At 40.3% G+C, this 17107-nt stretch overlaps 1 protein-coding gene across 7 annotated transcripts in view; it reads left to right on the plus strand.

Annotated features, from left to right (window-relative positions):
• The window catches only part of LOC126035733 (protein Hook homolog 3), a 111573-nt gene that overhangs the window by 75975 nt on the left and 18491 nt on the right, over positions 1-17107 (plus strand). For all 7 annotated transcript variants that reach the window (XM_049794590.1, XM_049794589.1, XM_049794593.1 and 4 more), the window contains 4 exons: positions 6315-6455; positions 9312-9399; positions 15037-15071; positions 15873-15955. In XM_049794590.1, the coding sequence (XP_049650547.1) occupies positions 6315-6455; positions 9312-9399; positions 15037-15071; positions 15873-15955 (347 nt within the window). The remainder of the gene's footprint in view (positions 1-6314; positions 6456-9311; positions 9400-15036; positions 15072-15872; positions 15956-17107) is intronic.

The following is a 17107-nucleotide window of genomic DNA, read 5'->3' on the forward strand; positions in this document are numbered from 1 at the left end:
TGTTGTTTTCCCACTTCAGATAAGGGATCTAAGGTAGTAAATTTCCGCATAGCTACTCTTAACTGGTCAAGAAACTCTGTGGGAGTTTCAGTCTGACCTTGTTTTACTGCATACAGACTTGACCAGTTAACTGCTTTCGGTACTGCATTTTCAATGCCAATTTTTATCCATTCTTGATATTTTTTCAACAATCGGTAATCATGGTCATCATTAGGGTCCCAGTTGGGGTCTGTTCTCAGTACGTGATTATCTACCACACCAGGTAAAACCCCAGCAGTTATTTGAATTTGGACCTGAGTCCGTGCATTCCTTATTATTAATTGCTTTTCAGTTTCAGTTAAGGCATCTAACATCAAACCGATGTCCTTCCAATCTGGATCTTGATTTTTAACAATGAACTCAAATCTTTTAGCAACTCCTTCAGGATCATCCCGATATTCTTTTACTATTTCTCTCCATGAATCTAAATCATTCATTGTAAATGGCACTTTAATTTTCGTAGGACCAGTAGCTCCTACTGCCTGTCTTAAGGGAGCCTGGATTATTGGACCAATCTTACTCCGGGTGCGAGCTGTAATAGGAGTAAAACCTAAATCTTTCGTGCTCATACCTTCATCAGGTTCTTTCGTACCCGTATCATCAGTGGAATTACCTTCTAGGGGTGTTGGAGGTAACAAGTGTGGTGAAAAAATAAAATCTTCCATTCTTTCCTCAGTTTCCTTTAATTTTATACATCTTTGTCCTATACTACATGCCGAACAACATCTCTTCATCTTCCCTGTATTCCTTTTCTGCTCCTTCTCCATTGCTAACACAAGAGGGTCTTGTGGGGCCAAATTAATGCCACATTCTTTCTGCCACTCTGAATGATTTCTTAAAGTGAAAAACATATCTGCATACATCACCTCATCCCATTTTCCTTCTCGTCTCAAAAACAACATCAATTGTAACAAAGTGTTATAATTCAGTGTCCCATTAAAGGGCCATTTTTCATCATTGTCTAATTTATATAAAGGCCACCACTGATTGCAATATTTTATTAAAGTTTTCTTATCCACGCTTCCACCTGACGGTCCCCTTATCTTCTTCCAGTGATTCAAGATACAGCCTAAGGGGCTCTTTTTCAATATTCCACTACTTTGTTTACCTCCCATATTACTCGTTTATATGTTCACCTTTACAACCACAAACAATCTCAACTATATAGGTAGCCCGCTCTCTCTTGTCCCAGGGAGTCCAAACCCGACATTCAGAGCATTCAATATCCTTTCCACAATCTATTTGCAACCTTCGTTTACACCACACACACTCTAGGATATATATAGGTCTACACTCATTTCCTGGATGCAGAAGACACCATCCATATACACACATTTATATAATACACCAAACAGGGAATTTCTTACAACACCACCACCACAAGAACAAGATAATCAAAATAATAATTTCTTACAACACCACCACCACAAGAACAAGATAATCAAAATGATCAAGCTCAAACTTATAACTATAATAATATACAAGTTTGTCTCCCAAATCTTCAGAGAGTCAGTCACACCTCATTCATCTCCGGCCGTGCCTCCTACGGAGTGAAACTGCGGATTGGAATTTCACACACACACTCTGCAGCTGCTTCTCACTCACTCAATCATTCAATTCAGCATTTCGACACAGTTTTAGCTCAGAACTCACAATGGTCTCCGTAATCCGATTCCAGTGGTTGTTTACCACATTTAGTTAGCCAAAAGGTCCGAAACAAATTCAAATAAAAAAACCAAAGTACATGTATGGGCACCAAACCAAAAGCACACAAAGTGCACAACAGCATACAGAGTATACTGAAACAAAAGTGTCCAGACACGTATCAAACCAAAACCAAATCTATACCAAGAGCATCAGCTACCTGGCATATGCCATCCTGCATAAGTTAATCTTATGATTTATGGATAGCTTTTCCAAATGACCGGTCCCAAACCCAAAGACGTAAAGAATACCTTTAATCCTTTAGATGGTGTCCTTGTCTGGTCCCGCAGTGATCCGAGTGAGGCGAGGAGTCCCTCCGGGAAAATCCCGGGGTACCCTAGGGAGTCCTGTTCTCAGCGGGTCCTGCAGCCGAGCAGTGAGGGTCCCATCTGGGTCGCCAGATTGATTCAAAGAAATTAACTCAATAGTTTGATTAACTATTAAGTAGGTATTCTTTATTGACAGCGCTGGTTGCACGGGGGATCGCTCCACCTATCGTGCACACCGTTGCACAATTTACCAGGAATTTATACAATGTAAATATACATATTCATAAGGTTATTCAATACAAAAACATACATATGCATAAGTGAGGTGGAGTAATTAAAAAGGCTTGTGTCAGCAATTCTAAAATGTATATGTCATCATTGCGCATGCTCAGATTTGTCTCTGGTAGTCGTTTACTTCTTCAGGGGTTCTGTCTTCCTCTTCTGTCCTTTAGATGAACTTCAGTCATTCATGCATGCTCTCTTCTTACTAGGCAATTATAACAGTTTTATGGTTGCTTCTCATACACCTTATCTTAGACCTATATTTCAGTTCTTGTTATCACTTCCTTGGTTAATGCATCCGTCCTTGACGAGTACCGGTCCCTGACATGCTTAATCCTTGACAGACACCAATCCTTGGTAAGCAGTGTTACAAGAATCATATGGTTACAAGAACAAAGGCAGGAGTTCGTATCTTTGCCAGCCCTATCTATTCAAGCAAGGCCTCTACTTGTGTCTTCTCGACAAGATTTTGGTTCCTGCTTACAAACACCAGTCTTTGTATGTAAAGTTATAGAGAGACAATCATTGAGCAATTAGTAGTTAGTTCTCTATATCAATACCCTAGTCCAAGAGCCTTTTGCGCATGTGTTGTGGGGTTTTCTTGAGGAGGGAGTGGGGGGTGGGGAGGCGCTGATGCTCCCTTATCCCATTTAATTTGTTTACACAACTGCTGTGGTAAGGGCCCGTGCCAAAAGTCCAAACCTGTGATAAAACATCCAAAATGCAACCACTAGAAAACTTCGCAGAAGGACAATTGCCAGAAAGCCTCTTCCAGGCCCAACTGCTAGAAAGCCTTTCGAAACAGTTCCCTGCCCCACTTCTACAGGGCACGTCCTGTTTTGGCTGCTTGCAGCTACCTGCTTTTGAGACAAAATGGTTGCCAGTCTCTTGATCTCTCACACCTTCTTTGCCTCAGTCTTTAATAGTAAAACCAATTGTTCTCAGGGTACACAGCCCACTGAGCTGGAAGGCAGGGAAGAAGTGCAGAATGAAGCCCCCATAATCAAAGGGAAATGGTTAGCAACCTGCTTGCACCATGTAGACACACAGGTCTATGGGGCTGGATGGGATTCACCCAAAGGTACTGAGGGAGCTGGCAGAAGTGCTCACCAAGGCACTTTGCATCGCTTACCAGCATTCCTGGCTAACTCGGGAGGTCCCAGTTGACTGGAGGTTACCAAAAGTGACACCCTCTACAAGAAGGGACAGAAGGAGGATCCAGGGAACTACTGTCAGCCTGACGTTGGTGCTGGGGCAGGTTGTGGAGCAGATCATCCTGAGTGCCATCACACACCATGTACAGGACAACCAGGTGATCAGGCCTAGTCAGCATGGGTTTATGAAAGGCAGGTCCTACTTGACTGACCTGATCTCCTGTGACAGGATGGAGGAGGGAAATGGCCTGGCTGTTGTTTACCTGGAATTTAGTAAAGCCTTTGAAACCATTTCCCACAGCATTTTTATGAATAAACTGGGTAAAAAAATGGCTGGGTGGCCTGACCCAAAAAGTTGTGGTGAATGGAGTTAAATCCAGCTGGCAGCTGGTCACAAGTGGTGTTCCCCAGGGCTCAGTACTGGGGTCATTTCTATTTAATATCTTTATCAATGATCTGGATGAGGGGATCAAGTGCTCCCTCAAGTAAGTTTGCAGATGACGCCAAGTTGGAAGGGAGGGTTGATCTACTTGAGGGTAGGAAGGCTCTACAGAGGGATCTGGACAGGCTGGATCGATGGGCTGAGGCCAATTGTATGAGGTTCTACAAGGCCAAGTGCTGGGCCCTGCACTTGGGTCACAACAGCCCCATGAAATGCTACAGGCTGGGGAAGAGTGGCTGGAAAGCTGCCTGGCAGAAAAAGACCTGGGGGTGCTGGTTGACAGCCAGCTGAATATGAGCCAGCAGTGTGCCCAGGTGGCCAAGAAAGCCAACGGCATCCTAGCCTGCATCAGAAATAGTGTGGCCAGCAGGAGCAGGGAAGTGATTGTTCCCCTGTATTTGGCACTGGTGAAGCTGCACCTTGAGTACTGTGTTTGATTTTGGGCCCCTCACTACAGGAAAGACATTGAGTTGCTGGAACGTGTCCAGAGAAGGGCAAGAAAGCTGGTGAAGGACTTGAAGCACAAGTCTTATGAGGAGCAGCTGAGGAAACTGGGGTTGTTTAGCCTGGAGAAAAGGAGGCTGAGGGGAGACCTTATCGCTCTCTACAACTACGGGAAAGGAGGTTGTAGTGAGGTGGATACTGGTCTCTTCTATCAAGTAACTAGGACAAGAGGAAATGGCCTCAAGTTGTGCCAGGGGAGGTTTAGACTGGATATTAAAACAAATTTCTTAACTGAAATGGTTGTCAGACATTGGAACAGGCTGCCCAGGAAAGTAGTGGAGTCACCATCCCTGGAGGTGTTCAAAAAACACGTAGATGTGGCACTTCAAGACATGGTTTAATAGGCATGGTGGTGTTGGTTTGACGGTTGGACTCGATGATCTTAAAGGTCTTTTCCAACCTAAATGATTCTATGTGTCGTGGTTTAACCCCAGCCAGCAACTAAGCACCACGCAGCTGCTTGCTCACTCCCCGCCCACACCCAGTGGGATGGGGGAGAAAGTCGGGAAAAGAAGTAAAACTCATGGGTTGACATAAGAAAGGTTTAATAGAACAGAAAAGAAGAAACTAATTATGATAATGATAACACTAATAAAATGACAACAGCAATAATTAAAGGATTGGAATGTACAAATGATGCGCAGTGCAGTTGCTCGTCACTCACCCGACACCCAGCTAGTCCCCGAGCGGCGATTCCCCACCCCACTCCCCTGTGTTCCTATACTAGATGTGATGTCCTCTGGTATGGAATACCCCGTTGGCCAGTTTGAGTCAGCTGCCCTGGCTGTGTCCTGTGCCAACTTCTTGTGCCCCTCCAGCTTTCTCGCTGGCTGGGCATGAGAAGCTGAAAAATCCTTGACTTTGGACGAAGCACTACTTAGCAACAACTGAAAGCATCGGTGTTATCAACATTCTTCTTAGACTGAACTCAAAACATAACACTGTACCAGCTACTAGGAAGACAATTAACTCTATCCCAGATGAAACCAGGACACTATGATTCTATGATACTTGGCACTGGTGAGACTGCACCTTGAATGCTGTGTTCATTTTTGGGCCCCTTACTACAAGAAAGAAACTGAGGTGCTCAGGAGCGTCCAAAGAAGGGCAAAGAAGCTGGTGAAAGGTCTAGAGCACTAGTCTTATGAGGAGCAGCTGAGGGAACTGAGGTTGTTTAGCCTGGAGAAAAGGAGGTTCAAGGGAGACCTTACCGCTTTCTACAACTGCCTGAAAGGAGGTTGTAGCGAGGTGGGTGTCAGTCTCTTTTCCCAAGTAAGAAGTGATAGGACAAGAGGAAACAGCTTCACGTTGTGCCAGGGAAGGTTTAGATTGGATATTAGGAAAAATTTCTTCACCGAAAGGGTTGTCAAGCACTGGAACAGGCTGCCTAGGGAAGTGATTGAGTCACCATCCCTGGAGGTATTTAAAAGACATGTAGATGTGGCTTATGGGGACAAAGTTTAGTGGTAGATTTGGTAGTGTTAGGTTAGTGGTTGGACTTGATGATCTGAAGGGTCTTTTCCAACCTAAATGGTTCTATGATTCTTTGAAAACAGAGCAACAGGGTAGACGTGACTTGCCAGGTTCATGCAGTAGTTCAGTGACAGCTGAGATTACAACCTCCCTTAACACTTTGCACCAAGCTTTGCATTCTCCACTTTCTAACTAAATCTGTCCAACTGGACTCTGAGATCTTACAGAGGCACACAGGCAGCTTCCTTGTGTTGTGCTTTCTACAATTACAGCTCCTTTAATCAGGTTTCTATTTGGGGGTTTGAAGACGTGATTGTTGTTTCAACTGTCTACCTTAAAGAAGTAAAGATGATCTTTACGTTATATTTACACCTCCTGTGGTAAACTGTTTTCTTCTTTATAGAGACTGGCATACTTTTTGTACAAAATTGTATTTTATGTGTTTAGGGAGAAACTCATTCGCCTTCAGCATGAGAACAAGATGTTAAAGTTGAACCAAGAAGGTTCTGACAATGAAAAGATTGCCTTGTTGCAGAGCCTTCTTGATGATGCAAACTTGCGGAAGAATGAATTGGAGACAGAAAACAGGTAAGAAGTTTTGTCCTCTGTTTCAATTGACTTTCCTAACAATGCCATATACTTTTGACTGTACTGTGTCCGATACTGGCCTCCCCACTACAAGAAGGACATGGACTTACTGGAGTCAGTCCAGTGAAAGGCCACAAGGGTGTGATTACAGGACTGCAACATCTTTCATATAAGGAGAGTGTGAGGGATAGAGACTGTGTAGCCTGGAAAAGAGAAGGCTCAGGGCAGATCTTATCAATGTTTATAAATATCTGATGGGAGAGTGTCATGGTTTAAGCCCACCCAGCAACTAAGCACCATGCAGCCACTCACTGACCTCCCTCAAAGTGGGATGGGGGAGAGAATCAGAAGGGTAAGAGTGAGAAAAATTGTGGGCTAAGATAAAGACAGTTTAATAAGTAAAGCAAAAGCTGCACATACAAGCAAAGCAAACCAAGGAATTCATTCACCACTTCCCATCGGCAGGCAGGTGTTCAGCCATCCCCAGGAAAGCAGGGCTCCAGCACGCGTAATGGTTACTTGGGAAGTCAAATGTAACTCCAAATGTCCCCCTTCCTTCTTCTTCCTCCACCTTTATATGCTGAGCATGACATCATATGGTCTGGAACATGCGTTTGGTCAGTTGGGGTCAGCTGTCCCAGCTGTGTCCCATCCCAACTTATTGTGCACCCCCTGCCTACTTGCTCGTTGGGTGGTGTGGGAAACAGAAAAGGCCTTGACTCTGTGTAAGCACTGCTCAGCAGAAACGAAAACATCTCTGCATTATCAACACTGTTTCCAGCACAAACCCAAACCAGCTCCATACTAACTACTGTGAAGAAAATTAACTTTATACCACCCCAAAACCAGCACAGAGGGTCTAAAGGAGGTGGAGCTAGACTCTTAACAGTGATGCCCAACAACAGAGCAAGAGGCAGTGGGCAGAAATAAAAAGCCATGACATTTCATCTAAATGTAAGAACATACTTTTTTTTACTGGGTGTGTTGCTGAACACTGGAATAGGTTGCCCAGAGAGATTGTCTCCATCCTTGGAGGTATTTAAAACCCAACACTACGTGTTCCTGGGCAACCCACTCTAGATGACCCTGCTAGATTAAGCCAGTCAGCACACAGATGTCCATGGGACCAGACAGCATGCATCTGAGCATGCTAAGGTAGCTGGCTGATCGTATTGTGAGACTGCTCTCTATCTAAGCTTTGAATCTGCTCTCTAATCTTCTTCTTTGATTGGGGAAGGTTCCTGAAGCCTGAGAAAAGGTAAATACTGCACTCACCTTCAAGAAGGGCAAGAAAGAGAGTCTGGAGAACTACACAGACTGGTCAGCCACAGCTCATTTTATGGGAATTTCACAAAGCAAGCTCAACTGAAATCTGTTTCCAGCCACATGAGGGATAAGAAAGTAATTGGGAAGGGCCAACATGAATTTATTCAGGGAAAATCATACCTACCTAATCCAATTGTCTTAACAATGAGACCACTGCCTATGTGAAGAAGGGTGAAACAGTGGACCGTACTTAGCTTTATGAAAGCCTTTGACATAGTCTCCCATAGTATCCTTATGTTCAGAATGGTTAGATAAAGTCTAAGTGGACAATAAAGTGAGTGGAAAATTGGTTGGACAGGTGAGCCTAAAGCTTTATCATCAGTGGTACAAATCCAACTCGCAACCAGTTCCTCGGGCATCAGTGCCAGGACCAATGCTATTCATCACCCTTATTAACAACTTACCTGATGGGAGGGACTATACTCTCAGCAAGTTTGAGAATGGTACCACTTTGGGAGGAGTGATTGATATGCTGAAAAGGAGAGCTGTTATTCAGAGGAACTCAGCAGTTCAGAGAAATGAGCTGACGGGAGCCCCATCCCTGGCTTGGAGGAGCCTGACAATGCTGGCTAGTACCAGTAGGCTGGGGAGCAGCTCTGCTGCAAAAGCCCTGGGGTCCCAGTGGGCAGCAAAGGAGGATGTGTCAGCTGAGGACCTTGCAGCTGACTGTGATCTGGGCTATCTTCACCAGGGTGCAGGCAGGCAGTCTGGGAAAATGATCCTTTCCCTCTCATCAGTACTTACGAGATCACATCTGGACATAGCATATAATTTTGGATTCCCCAGTACTAGAAAGATATGGATGTACAGGAATGCAGAAGAATACTGCTAAGGAGGGATGCTGCAGCATATGGTGTGAGGCATAAGACTGAGAACTGTGCTTGTTCAGGCCAAAGAAAAGGTGGCATGGAGGAGATAATACTGTGATCTACGTCTACCTGATGGGAACGTGTCAAAAAGAGAGAGGCAGACTATTCATTGAGATTGACAGTGAAAGGACAAGAGGCAACAGACACAATATGGAGTATGGGTCTGAGCTCTAGAAGAGATGCCCAAAGAGATTGTCAGACCTCCATCCTTAAAGGTGTCCAAACCTGGACTAGATGTGGTTCCCAGCAATCTGCTGTAAGTGCATCTGCTTTAAGGAGGAGGGGATTTAGACAACCTGTGGAGATCCCTTCCAGCCTACAGGTCTATATGACTCCTTGAGTGTGTAAAAGCAGTAAGCTAGTAGCTCTTACACAGTAAAACTGACTGTTAGAAACTCTTGTTTCATGTATACAGAAATGATTTCTTAATACATCCAGTTAAGTTGTCTTCAAAGAGTATTGGAATGTTCTGGATGACTGGAGGCTATAATCTCTGGAACTGCTGTATGGTCTAACTACTGTTGTAAATTTTCTGTGAATAAGATATAATATTGCATCAGGTCATGTGTGGATGACCTGAAAACACTGAACACTAGAAATCTCAGGCTTCCTCTTGCAGTTTTGTTTTTTTCTGAAAACCAAAATATTATCTGTTTCCTAGGTTGGTAAATCAGAGACTTCTAGAAGTGCAGTCCCAGGTTGAAGAACTACAAAAATCTTTGCAGGATCAAGGTTCAAAAGCTGAAGATGTAAGTAGAAATGTACATGAAACTTACATTCAAGTAGTTACCATTTTTGAAACTTCCATCTTTTTGTAAAGAAAATAAGTAAAAGAAGTATGCAAATGGTGATTTCTCATAGTTTTCCATATTTACTTGTATGGTCTTATCACTAAGTAGTGATTCTCTAAATAGGATGTAAGACATAGTAAGACATTTGTCTAGAAAAGAAAATCATCCTATGCAGAGAAGGTGTCAAATATGTTTTATTTGATTAATTGTGTTTCTTCCAATAGTAAACTTAACATTAAATTTATTTAATTAGAATAGAGAGTTTTTCAGGGAATTAAGGAAATGTTAATTCTTCATGTCTTAATAAAGTATCTGAAGTTATTTTTGGTTTAGTTTCCTTAATGAAAGTTAAAGCCTTTCCTGCCAGTGGAAGCTCTGTAATTGTGGATGTAAATGTATCTTGTAATGCAAGAAGACAGGCAGGCCAAAACAAACAAACAGAAAGTCAAATAATTAGGCCATCAACATAATGCAGTATTTTCTGTTTCTGTATACAGAGTTAAATTTATTTTTAATGTAATGATACACATTTTGGCAGAGTTAGTGTGGAAAACAACTTTCAGTCTTCCACTCAAAAATTGTGTTTGCCATCTCCTGTGTTTGAGAGAAGAAGCTCTAGAACTTTCTTGAAATCAGTGATTTGCTGGACTGTACGTGCACAGTGTATGCTCACAATCTCAGTGTATTGTATTGCTAATTGGCAACAAATTGTAATGTGTTGCTTTCTATTTTTGTGGTTTTGTTTTAACTAATATATATAAAACAGTGAAAGTTCTTACTAGATGCTTATTTTCACTTAAGAGTGTGTTTAATTTAGCTTATCCTTTTAATTTTCAGAATAAATGGTATGAAAGTAAAACACCTAAGCTGAGTTCAACTACGATTATTTTCCTAAGTAACTTAAAATGTGGTTTAGAATGCATTTTAAAATAGGTCCATACTATTATGTGATTCTGAGATATTCATTGTTGTCTTGGTTAATGGCCAAAATAAGACTTTTCAGGGTGAACAAGAATATGAAAAAAATTTTCTCAGATACTGAGTATTCTAAGTGATCCCTATCTAATTTAATTCAGCTTTATTCACTGCAATTTTTATTGTGTCCCTTTTTGAGGTGCTGGTTTGGACAGTAATTTAGGATGTGTCTGCAGCTCACTTACAGGACTGGTTGCAGCCTATGTAGGCATCATCTGAGATGATTCTGTTAACAGCAAAACAACACCATTGCAACACTGTGGTACAGCCTGCTATGTGTACCAGGCAGCCCTTGTCAAGTGAGAGCTGGCAGGTTCATGATGCAGTTGCTGCATTCCTGGCTTCTGCGTAGGTCTGACCATGCCAGTGGTGATTTATAGGCATTAATCCCATGGCCTGTTTTGCTGAGTTTGGTGTGTAGGATTTCATTTACTCTTAAAGAAGCAAAAGAGAGTATAGACTCAGTATTGAGGCTGCAAGAACCTGTGACAGTATGGACACCTCATCCAATCTCCCACAGAAAGCAGAGCAAACCTTGGAATTAAACCCAGCTGCTCGAGTAGATGGAAGTGCTGGGACCACCTGAGTTACACTTAAGATATACTTACCAAAAGAGTGATTCTTCAGAAGCATGAGAAAAAGGATAAGGAGAGACACAGCATACAGTTTGTTGATGCTTCCTCTGTTTGCCACTACTTTTCTGCAACAGTGCACTGAAATCCGTATTTTTGTATGCTTACACTGTAAATATGCTCAACCCAGACAACTGAAGATCCCATTTGTATTCAGTCCAGAAATGTATCATGAAGGCTTGGAGGTTTTTGGGTGGTTTTTTTTAGTTTAGTTTGTTTTCAAAGTTGAAGTAATTTTTAGGCTTTCAAAAAAGTAGTAAAAGCACTATCATAACCCAGACAAGTATCGTTGCAATGATACATGCTGCTGCCTCGGTCCACATGGGGAAGCAGTTTTGATTTTGTGTTGAAGTGCAGTGGAAGGCGGATGTTAGGAAGGTATCAGTGCCATTAGGCCTGTAATGGGAACTGACACATCCTGTTGAGATGCATGATTAGTTCACCCTGTCTGTTGCCTTCCTAGCCAGGGAAAGGCCTCCTTACACCAGTCTTCCAGACTACAGAATCAACTTAGACATGCCTGGTGTGGTCAGAATAACAGGTTTGATTTATGGTCCTCCAGAATGCAGTGGTCATGTGTAGGGCTCAGCAGGTACCCTGAACAGCTTGCCTTATTATCACTCTCTTTTGTCACCTTGTTCTCCCTTTCTCTGCCCTAATCCCTTCCTCCATAAACAACCTGCCTTTAATTACTTCTACCCCACTAGACCTAGTCTTGCTAAATCCATACCATGTATGGTGTTTCTCATACTGTTACATACACAATCTTGGCCTTATATGCTGTTACTGATACAGTTACTCAGTCCTCCTGACCTCCCTAAAAGGTCCTCAAAACTCTGTTACCTCTGATTACTTGTGAAGTTCAGCCACTTTGCTCGTTTAGTGAAACACTGGAACAGGTTGCCCAGAGAGGTGGTAGTTGCCCCATCCCTGGACATCAAACATTCCAGGCCAGGTTGGACGGAGCTCTGAGCAGCCTGACCTAGTTGAAGATGCTCCTGCTTATTGCAGGGGGGTTGGACTAGATGACCTTTAAAGGTCCCTTCCAACCCAAACTGTTATATGATTCTATGATTACTCTCAGCATCTGTGAAATCTGACCATCTCTCATGGCACTGTTCATAACTTCTCTCATATTCTCACAGTGCTACCAGTCTCATCAAGCAATTTTCTCAAGTCATGTGACTTGGCTTCCCTCACCCTGCTACGTTAGCTTAACCTCAAGCCAGAGCCTAGCCATCTGCCTGTGGCCTTAACATGCAGAACAAAACCAAACTTTGTCCTCAAAAAGGGGACAGACCTGTTCCTTTGGCTTCATTAAGCATGAAAGTAATTTCCAGGAAAAAGACTTTATTTCTGTAGTTTTTTTAATGTAGAAAGGCAACAATTAAATACTGGGGAGGATACCTCTTTTCTAAAACCACACCATAGTAACTATTTTTTCCTGGTGTTTTGTAGGTGGAACTTGTTAGCAGTGGGATGAAAAAGCAAAATGGCGAGTGTGCATTTGCTGATTTTACAGTTTTCTCATAGAAATATTCTTCCATTATGAACAGATAAAACATTTGAATGAAGTTACATGTAAAACTAGCTCAAAATTAGAGAAACCTTTTTTTTTTTATGAATTGGGATTTTTTTTTAAGAGACTGGCCTTCCTATGAGAGAACAACAATTACAGTAATTATTTTTTAGGAGCAGAGGATTTGGATATGTGTATTTGAAGCTGACTGAGACTTCAGGAAAAAAAAGTAATGTTTGCCCATTTCTAGAGTAATTTATTTGAATTTATCTGCCTTGCTACAAGTATATACAGGATCTTTGGGTGGCTAAAATAGCACATTTTAGCTTTTATTCTTTTTCCTATTCTTTTGTCTTGGGTAAATTACTCTGGGTAAACTCAGTCCTGCTTCTTTTAATTGTGTGTGCTATTTATTGTTGTTAGTTTCTTGCCTGTGAGAACATATGATCTGTCTAGATGGGAGAGTGGTTATTCCCACAACCATGCTGGTACTATGTGAATAATACATATGAAAATATACCAGTGGAATCAATGTTGACAAGTAGTTGTGTCTGTTCGAAGCTAAACCCAAGTGCAATACAAGGATCCCAAAAGAAAAGCTGAGTTCAATTTTTATTTTCTTACCTTAGGAAAATAGGCACTGCTGCCAACTTTTCCCTTTTTTGTCCAAACCTACCTGTAGTCCCCTAAATGATCAGACATAAATGATGGTGCCAGTTCAAATGCTTTGTGACCATGAAAGATGCATACAAACATTTATTGTTACAGAAAAGGTGGTGTTGCTGCAGTTGTTCAGAGGACTGCAAAAGAATAAAGCCAAATGGACAAAACCTGCAGATCCTTAGCTGCTACAGGTTTCTGGCTCTGAAGTCAGTAGAGTCATGCTGGCTTGTTAATATGTGCTCCTCCCTTTTCCTGTAGTGTGATAAGGAAATTCTACTTTGAAATAATGAAAAAGCATCACCCAGGAATGTGATCAAAGATAGTATTTTGAAGTATTTACACTATAACAAAGCTAAAAGTTTTTTTGGAGTGCACATGGTAATTGTCTCTGTTGGCCAGGTGTCTAAATCTTTACTGAAAGACCATTGGAGGAAAAGCAATGAAGTAATTTTGTTGATTATCTTATATTTTGATAGCATTCTGGACCATCAGTCACATGCTAGACCTCCAATGTGATTGATACAGGATAAATAGAAGCCAAAAAGGCTTCTATTTAAATATTCTGATTTAAATATTCTACATTTGTCTTGTATTCAATCAGTGTGGCAGTAACACAGTTCAGAATTGCTCCACAAAAACACATGCATCTCTTAATTTTGGTTGTAGCCCAATAAACTGCATATTTTTCTCCTGTTTTGTTACTTTTATGATTTTTGTTTTGAAGTGACTTTCCAAAATAGCGGTTGCTCTCCTTTGAAATTCTGTTTTTTAAACACAATGATTTACAAATGTGCTTCTTTACTATTTTTATATTTTTGTTTTTAGTGATATGTTTTAGAAAATGTTACAGGATGAAACTGCTAATGAGAACAGAGGAGAAAAATGCACATGCATGAAAAAATACATAGCTTTAACTTTTTCTGTTCATGACTTTCTAAATAGTTTCTTCTGTTGGCTGCTGTTTTGCTTTATACTAATGTCATCTCTGTTTCTTGGCATGGGCTTCTGCTCAAGGCTATTGTGAGTATGGCTTTCTATTTACTTAACACTACTTTCAGTTTATAGACATTTATTAGGTTTATTTTTTTTGAAAGAGACTCACTGTGTATGAAGTGAGTTTAAAATTAAAATAAAATTTACTTTGAAGCTTTTATTCAAAGAGCTTATCAAAATGTGATTTAACCAGGAAGTGGAACACTGTAAGTTGTATGGTAATTTTTATGTGTCTGTAATCAATAAAGATAAGAAACAGAAAAAGAGTAAAATTTCTGCTATACTCCAGTCAGAAACAAATAAGGATGAGAAACAGAAAAAGGGTAAAATTTCTGCTATACTCCAGTCAGAAACACTCTACTCCCTTTAGTTTCTATGGGGACAGGAATTTACTTTAACTAATTTGCTACATGTCTTCATGCAAATTGCATTGCAATGTTGGTAGGACAGCTCTTCTAGCAAATTTTGCTGTACTGTCCGATATCAGTTTAATTTATTAAGTGTAATTACAAAAGTACTGAAGAAATTAAAACAACAGCCATAGAATGTTGTCATTTATGGATCTTGCTTTTATTGACCTAGTTCCTGGGAAAATGTAAAGTTATAAAGCACTGTAATTTCAGGAAAGTCACACAGCTGTGGAGAGAAGGATTGCTACCACAGAGGATGGCTTTACAGCTGTGATCTCGAACTGAGTGAAGTAAAAAGTTAGGTTTTGGTTAGAATGTTAAAATGACATGTTTTAAAATAATTCTGAAATTATGTTAAAGCTCTGCCATATATTAAAATAAAACATTTAACTTTCTATTCTAGTCAATTCTTCTGAAAAAGAAACTTGAAGAACATCTGTAAGTATTTTGTTTGCCTGTTTTGTTTGCCATTTGAAATGATGTGTTTTCCATATGGTAAGGAAGGCAGACAGTCATTAATCATGTATCTGGAAAATATACAACTAAGAGAAATTAGATAACACAGGAATGTTTGGAAATATGCTGTTCAGATACTATTTTCATCTCATAGAAAGCCTTTGTGAAAACAGTAAGAGTGATGAAGGAACCATCATTTTGCGGTCGTTAGAAAACTTTGCTTAATATTGTGTAAATCTTTGCTCAAGAGGAGTAAGTATTTTTGTTCTAAGGAAAGTCTGTTAATGTATACAAAACTAATTTGTTTACTTTTTAGTATACGTTATGGCATAAAAGGTAACATTTTAGGAAGTGTTATCATTTTGTTCTGCTATTTCTGCATCTCTTACTTCCCTAACATGCAAAAAGCTGTTTGCTTTTCGACTGGCTTGCAAAAAAAAAAAAAAGTAGTTTCTGTTTCCTTTGGGTTTAGCCATTCTTCCTCAATGTAGTCTCAATTACGAGTATTTGTTTTGGGCATGCATTGTACAATTAACTGTAATTCTAAGTTAAGTTTATAATTACTGAGAATGAAGCTGTTTGGTGTTACAGTTCTCCATAAACTGTGATGTTTTTCAGCTTATTTAACAAATATTTCCACAGTGACATTGTCACTTGTTCTCATGTCCCACAGCAAAAATCAATCGTGCTTTCAGAAATATATCACTATCTGATCGCTTAATGTTCATTCAAGCACAGTAATAATATTGTGAAAATAATATGTACTTTTATGGTTTGTAACAGTGAGAAGCTCCACGAAGCTAACAATGAGCTACAGAAAAAACGAGCTATTATTGAGGATTTGGAACCAAGATGCAATAACAGTTGTGAGTTACCTGTGCAGTCCATTTCTTTTCTTTATAAAGTTTCACGTGCAATGTCTTTAATTGTAATACCTATTAGGAGGTGCTAGATAAAGAAAACGTACATTTTAAATGGTAATGATACATATGTTGTTAATTTCTCTGGAAGCTATGGTGACCAAAAAGATGTTTCTAAAACTTGCAATCAGGGGATGACATTTTAGAGACCACTATAGTAAGAAATGACAATGGCCATAGAAATACTGAGTCACTGTCATACCTGTCATTGAACCTCAGCTGTTTAGAACTATCATGTCTCTTAAGACCCTAATTTAGGAGATCCTTGCCACCATCACCAGGTTATTTTTACTGCCAATATATAGTTCTTCCGTGTGTTTCCAGAACTGCATTGTAATTTCAGAAAATTTTCGGACACTGGTCAAAGAGAATGTAGGATATATGTCATATTGGTCAGATGGTATCCAGAACCTAGCATCCAGTTGTTTTTCAGCACATAAATGCTACCTTTTTCCTGAGAAGTATTGAAGGAGGTAGATCTGTCTTTTTCATGCCTGCTTATTATAGAACAAGGCGAAAGATTGCAACTAATGGCAGCTTTTCTGGTTTGTGCCAAAGCAATTTTATTTATAAAGACATTGAGGAAGATAGTAATATCAGTTCAGTATTCGTTACATACATTCTGTATTCAAGAAGAATTTTCATTTGTGCTGAGCTAAAACGGCAGAATATGTCATAAATTCCACATCTTAGGAAATGTTAGAACACTTGGAAACGAGCTCCAGGGACTTCATGAGTGGCTAATAAACACATAATCCTAACGTACCTGATAAGCTTCAGTGTGAGTGTAATAGCAGTCTTCTGAGTTGCTAGCTTCTAAACATTAGGGCATATTGAGGCTTCTGTCTTTAGTTTAATGAATTTACAAGTTGCTTTTTAAAAATCCAAGTCTGATCTTTTGTCCTGGTAAAATAAAAATAGTTGTACCTTTTTCCATTCTTTCCACGCTCAGGAAATGTGTGTGAATTATTTTTTCAGATTCTTTTAACTATCCTGAATATGGCCAAAATGCTTGGGCATTGTACAAGAATCATGGCTCGTTTTGAAAAATGGATTCTTGCAATCTCAGAGACCATCTGCTATTGGTCTTCTTACTGA

Source organism: Accipiter gentilis, chromosome Z, assembly GCF_929443795.1.
Source record: "Accipiter gentilis chromosome Z, bAccGen1.1, whole genome shotgun sequence".
NCBI lineage: Eukaryota > Metazoa > Chordata > Aves > Accipitriformes > Accipitridae > Astur > Astur gentilis.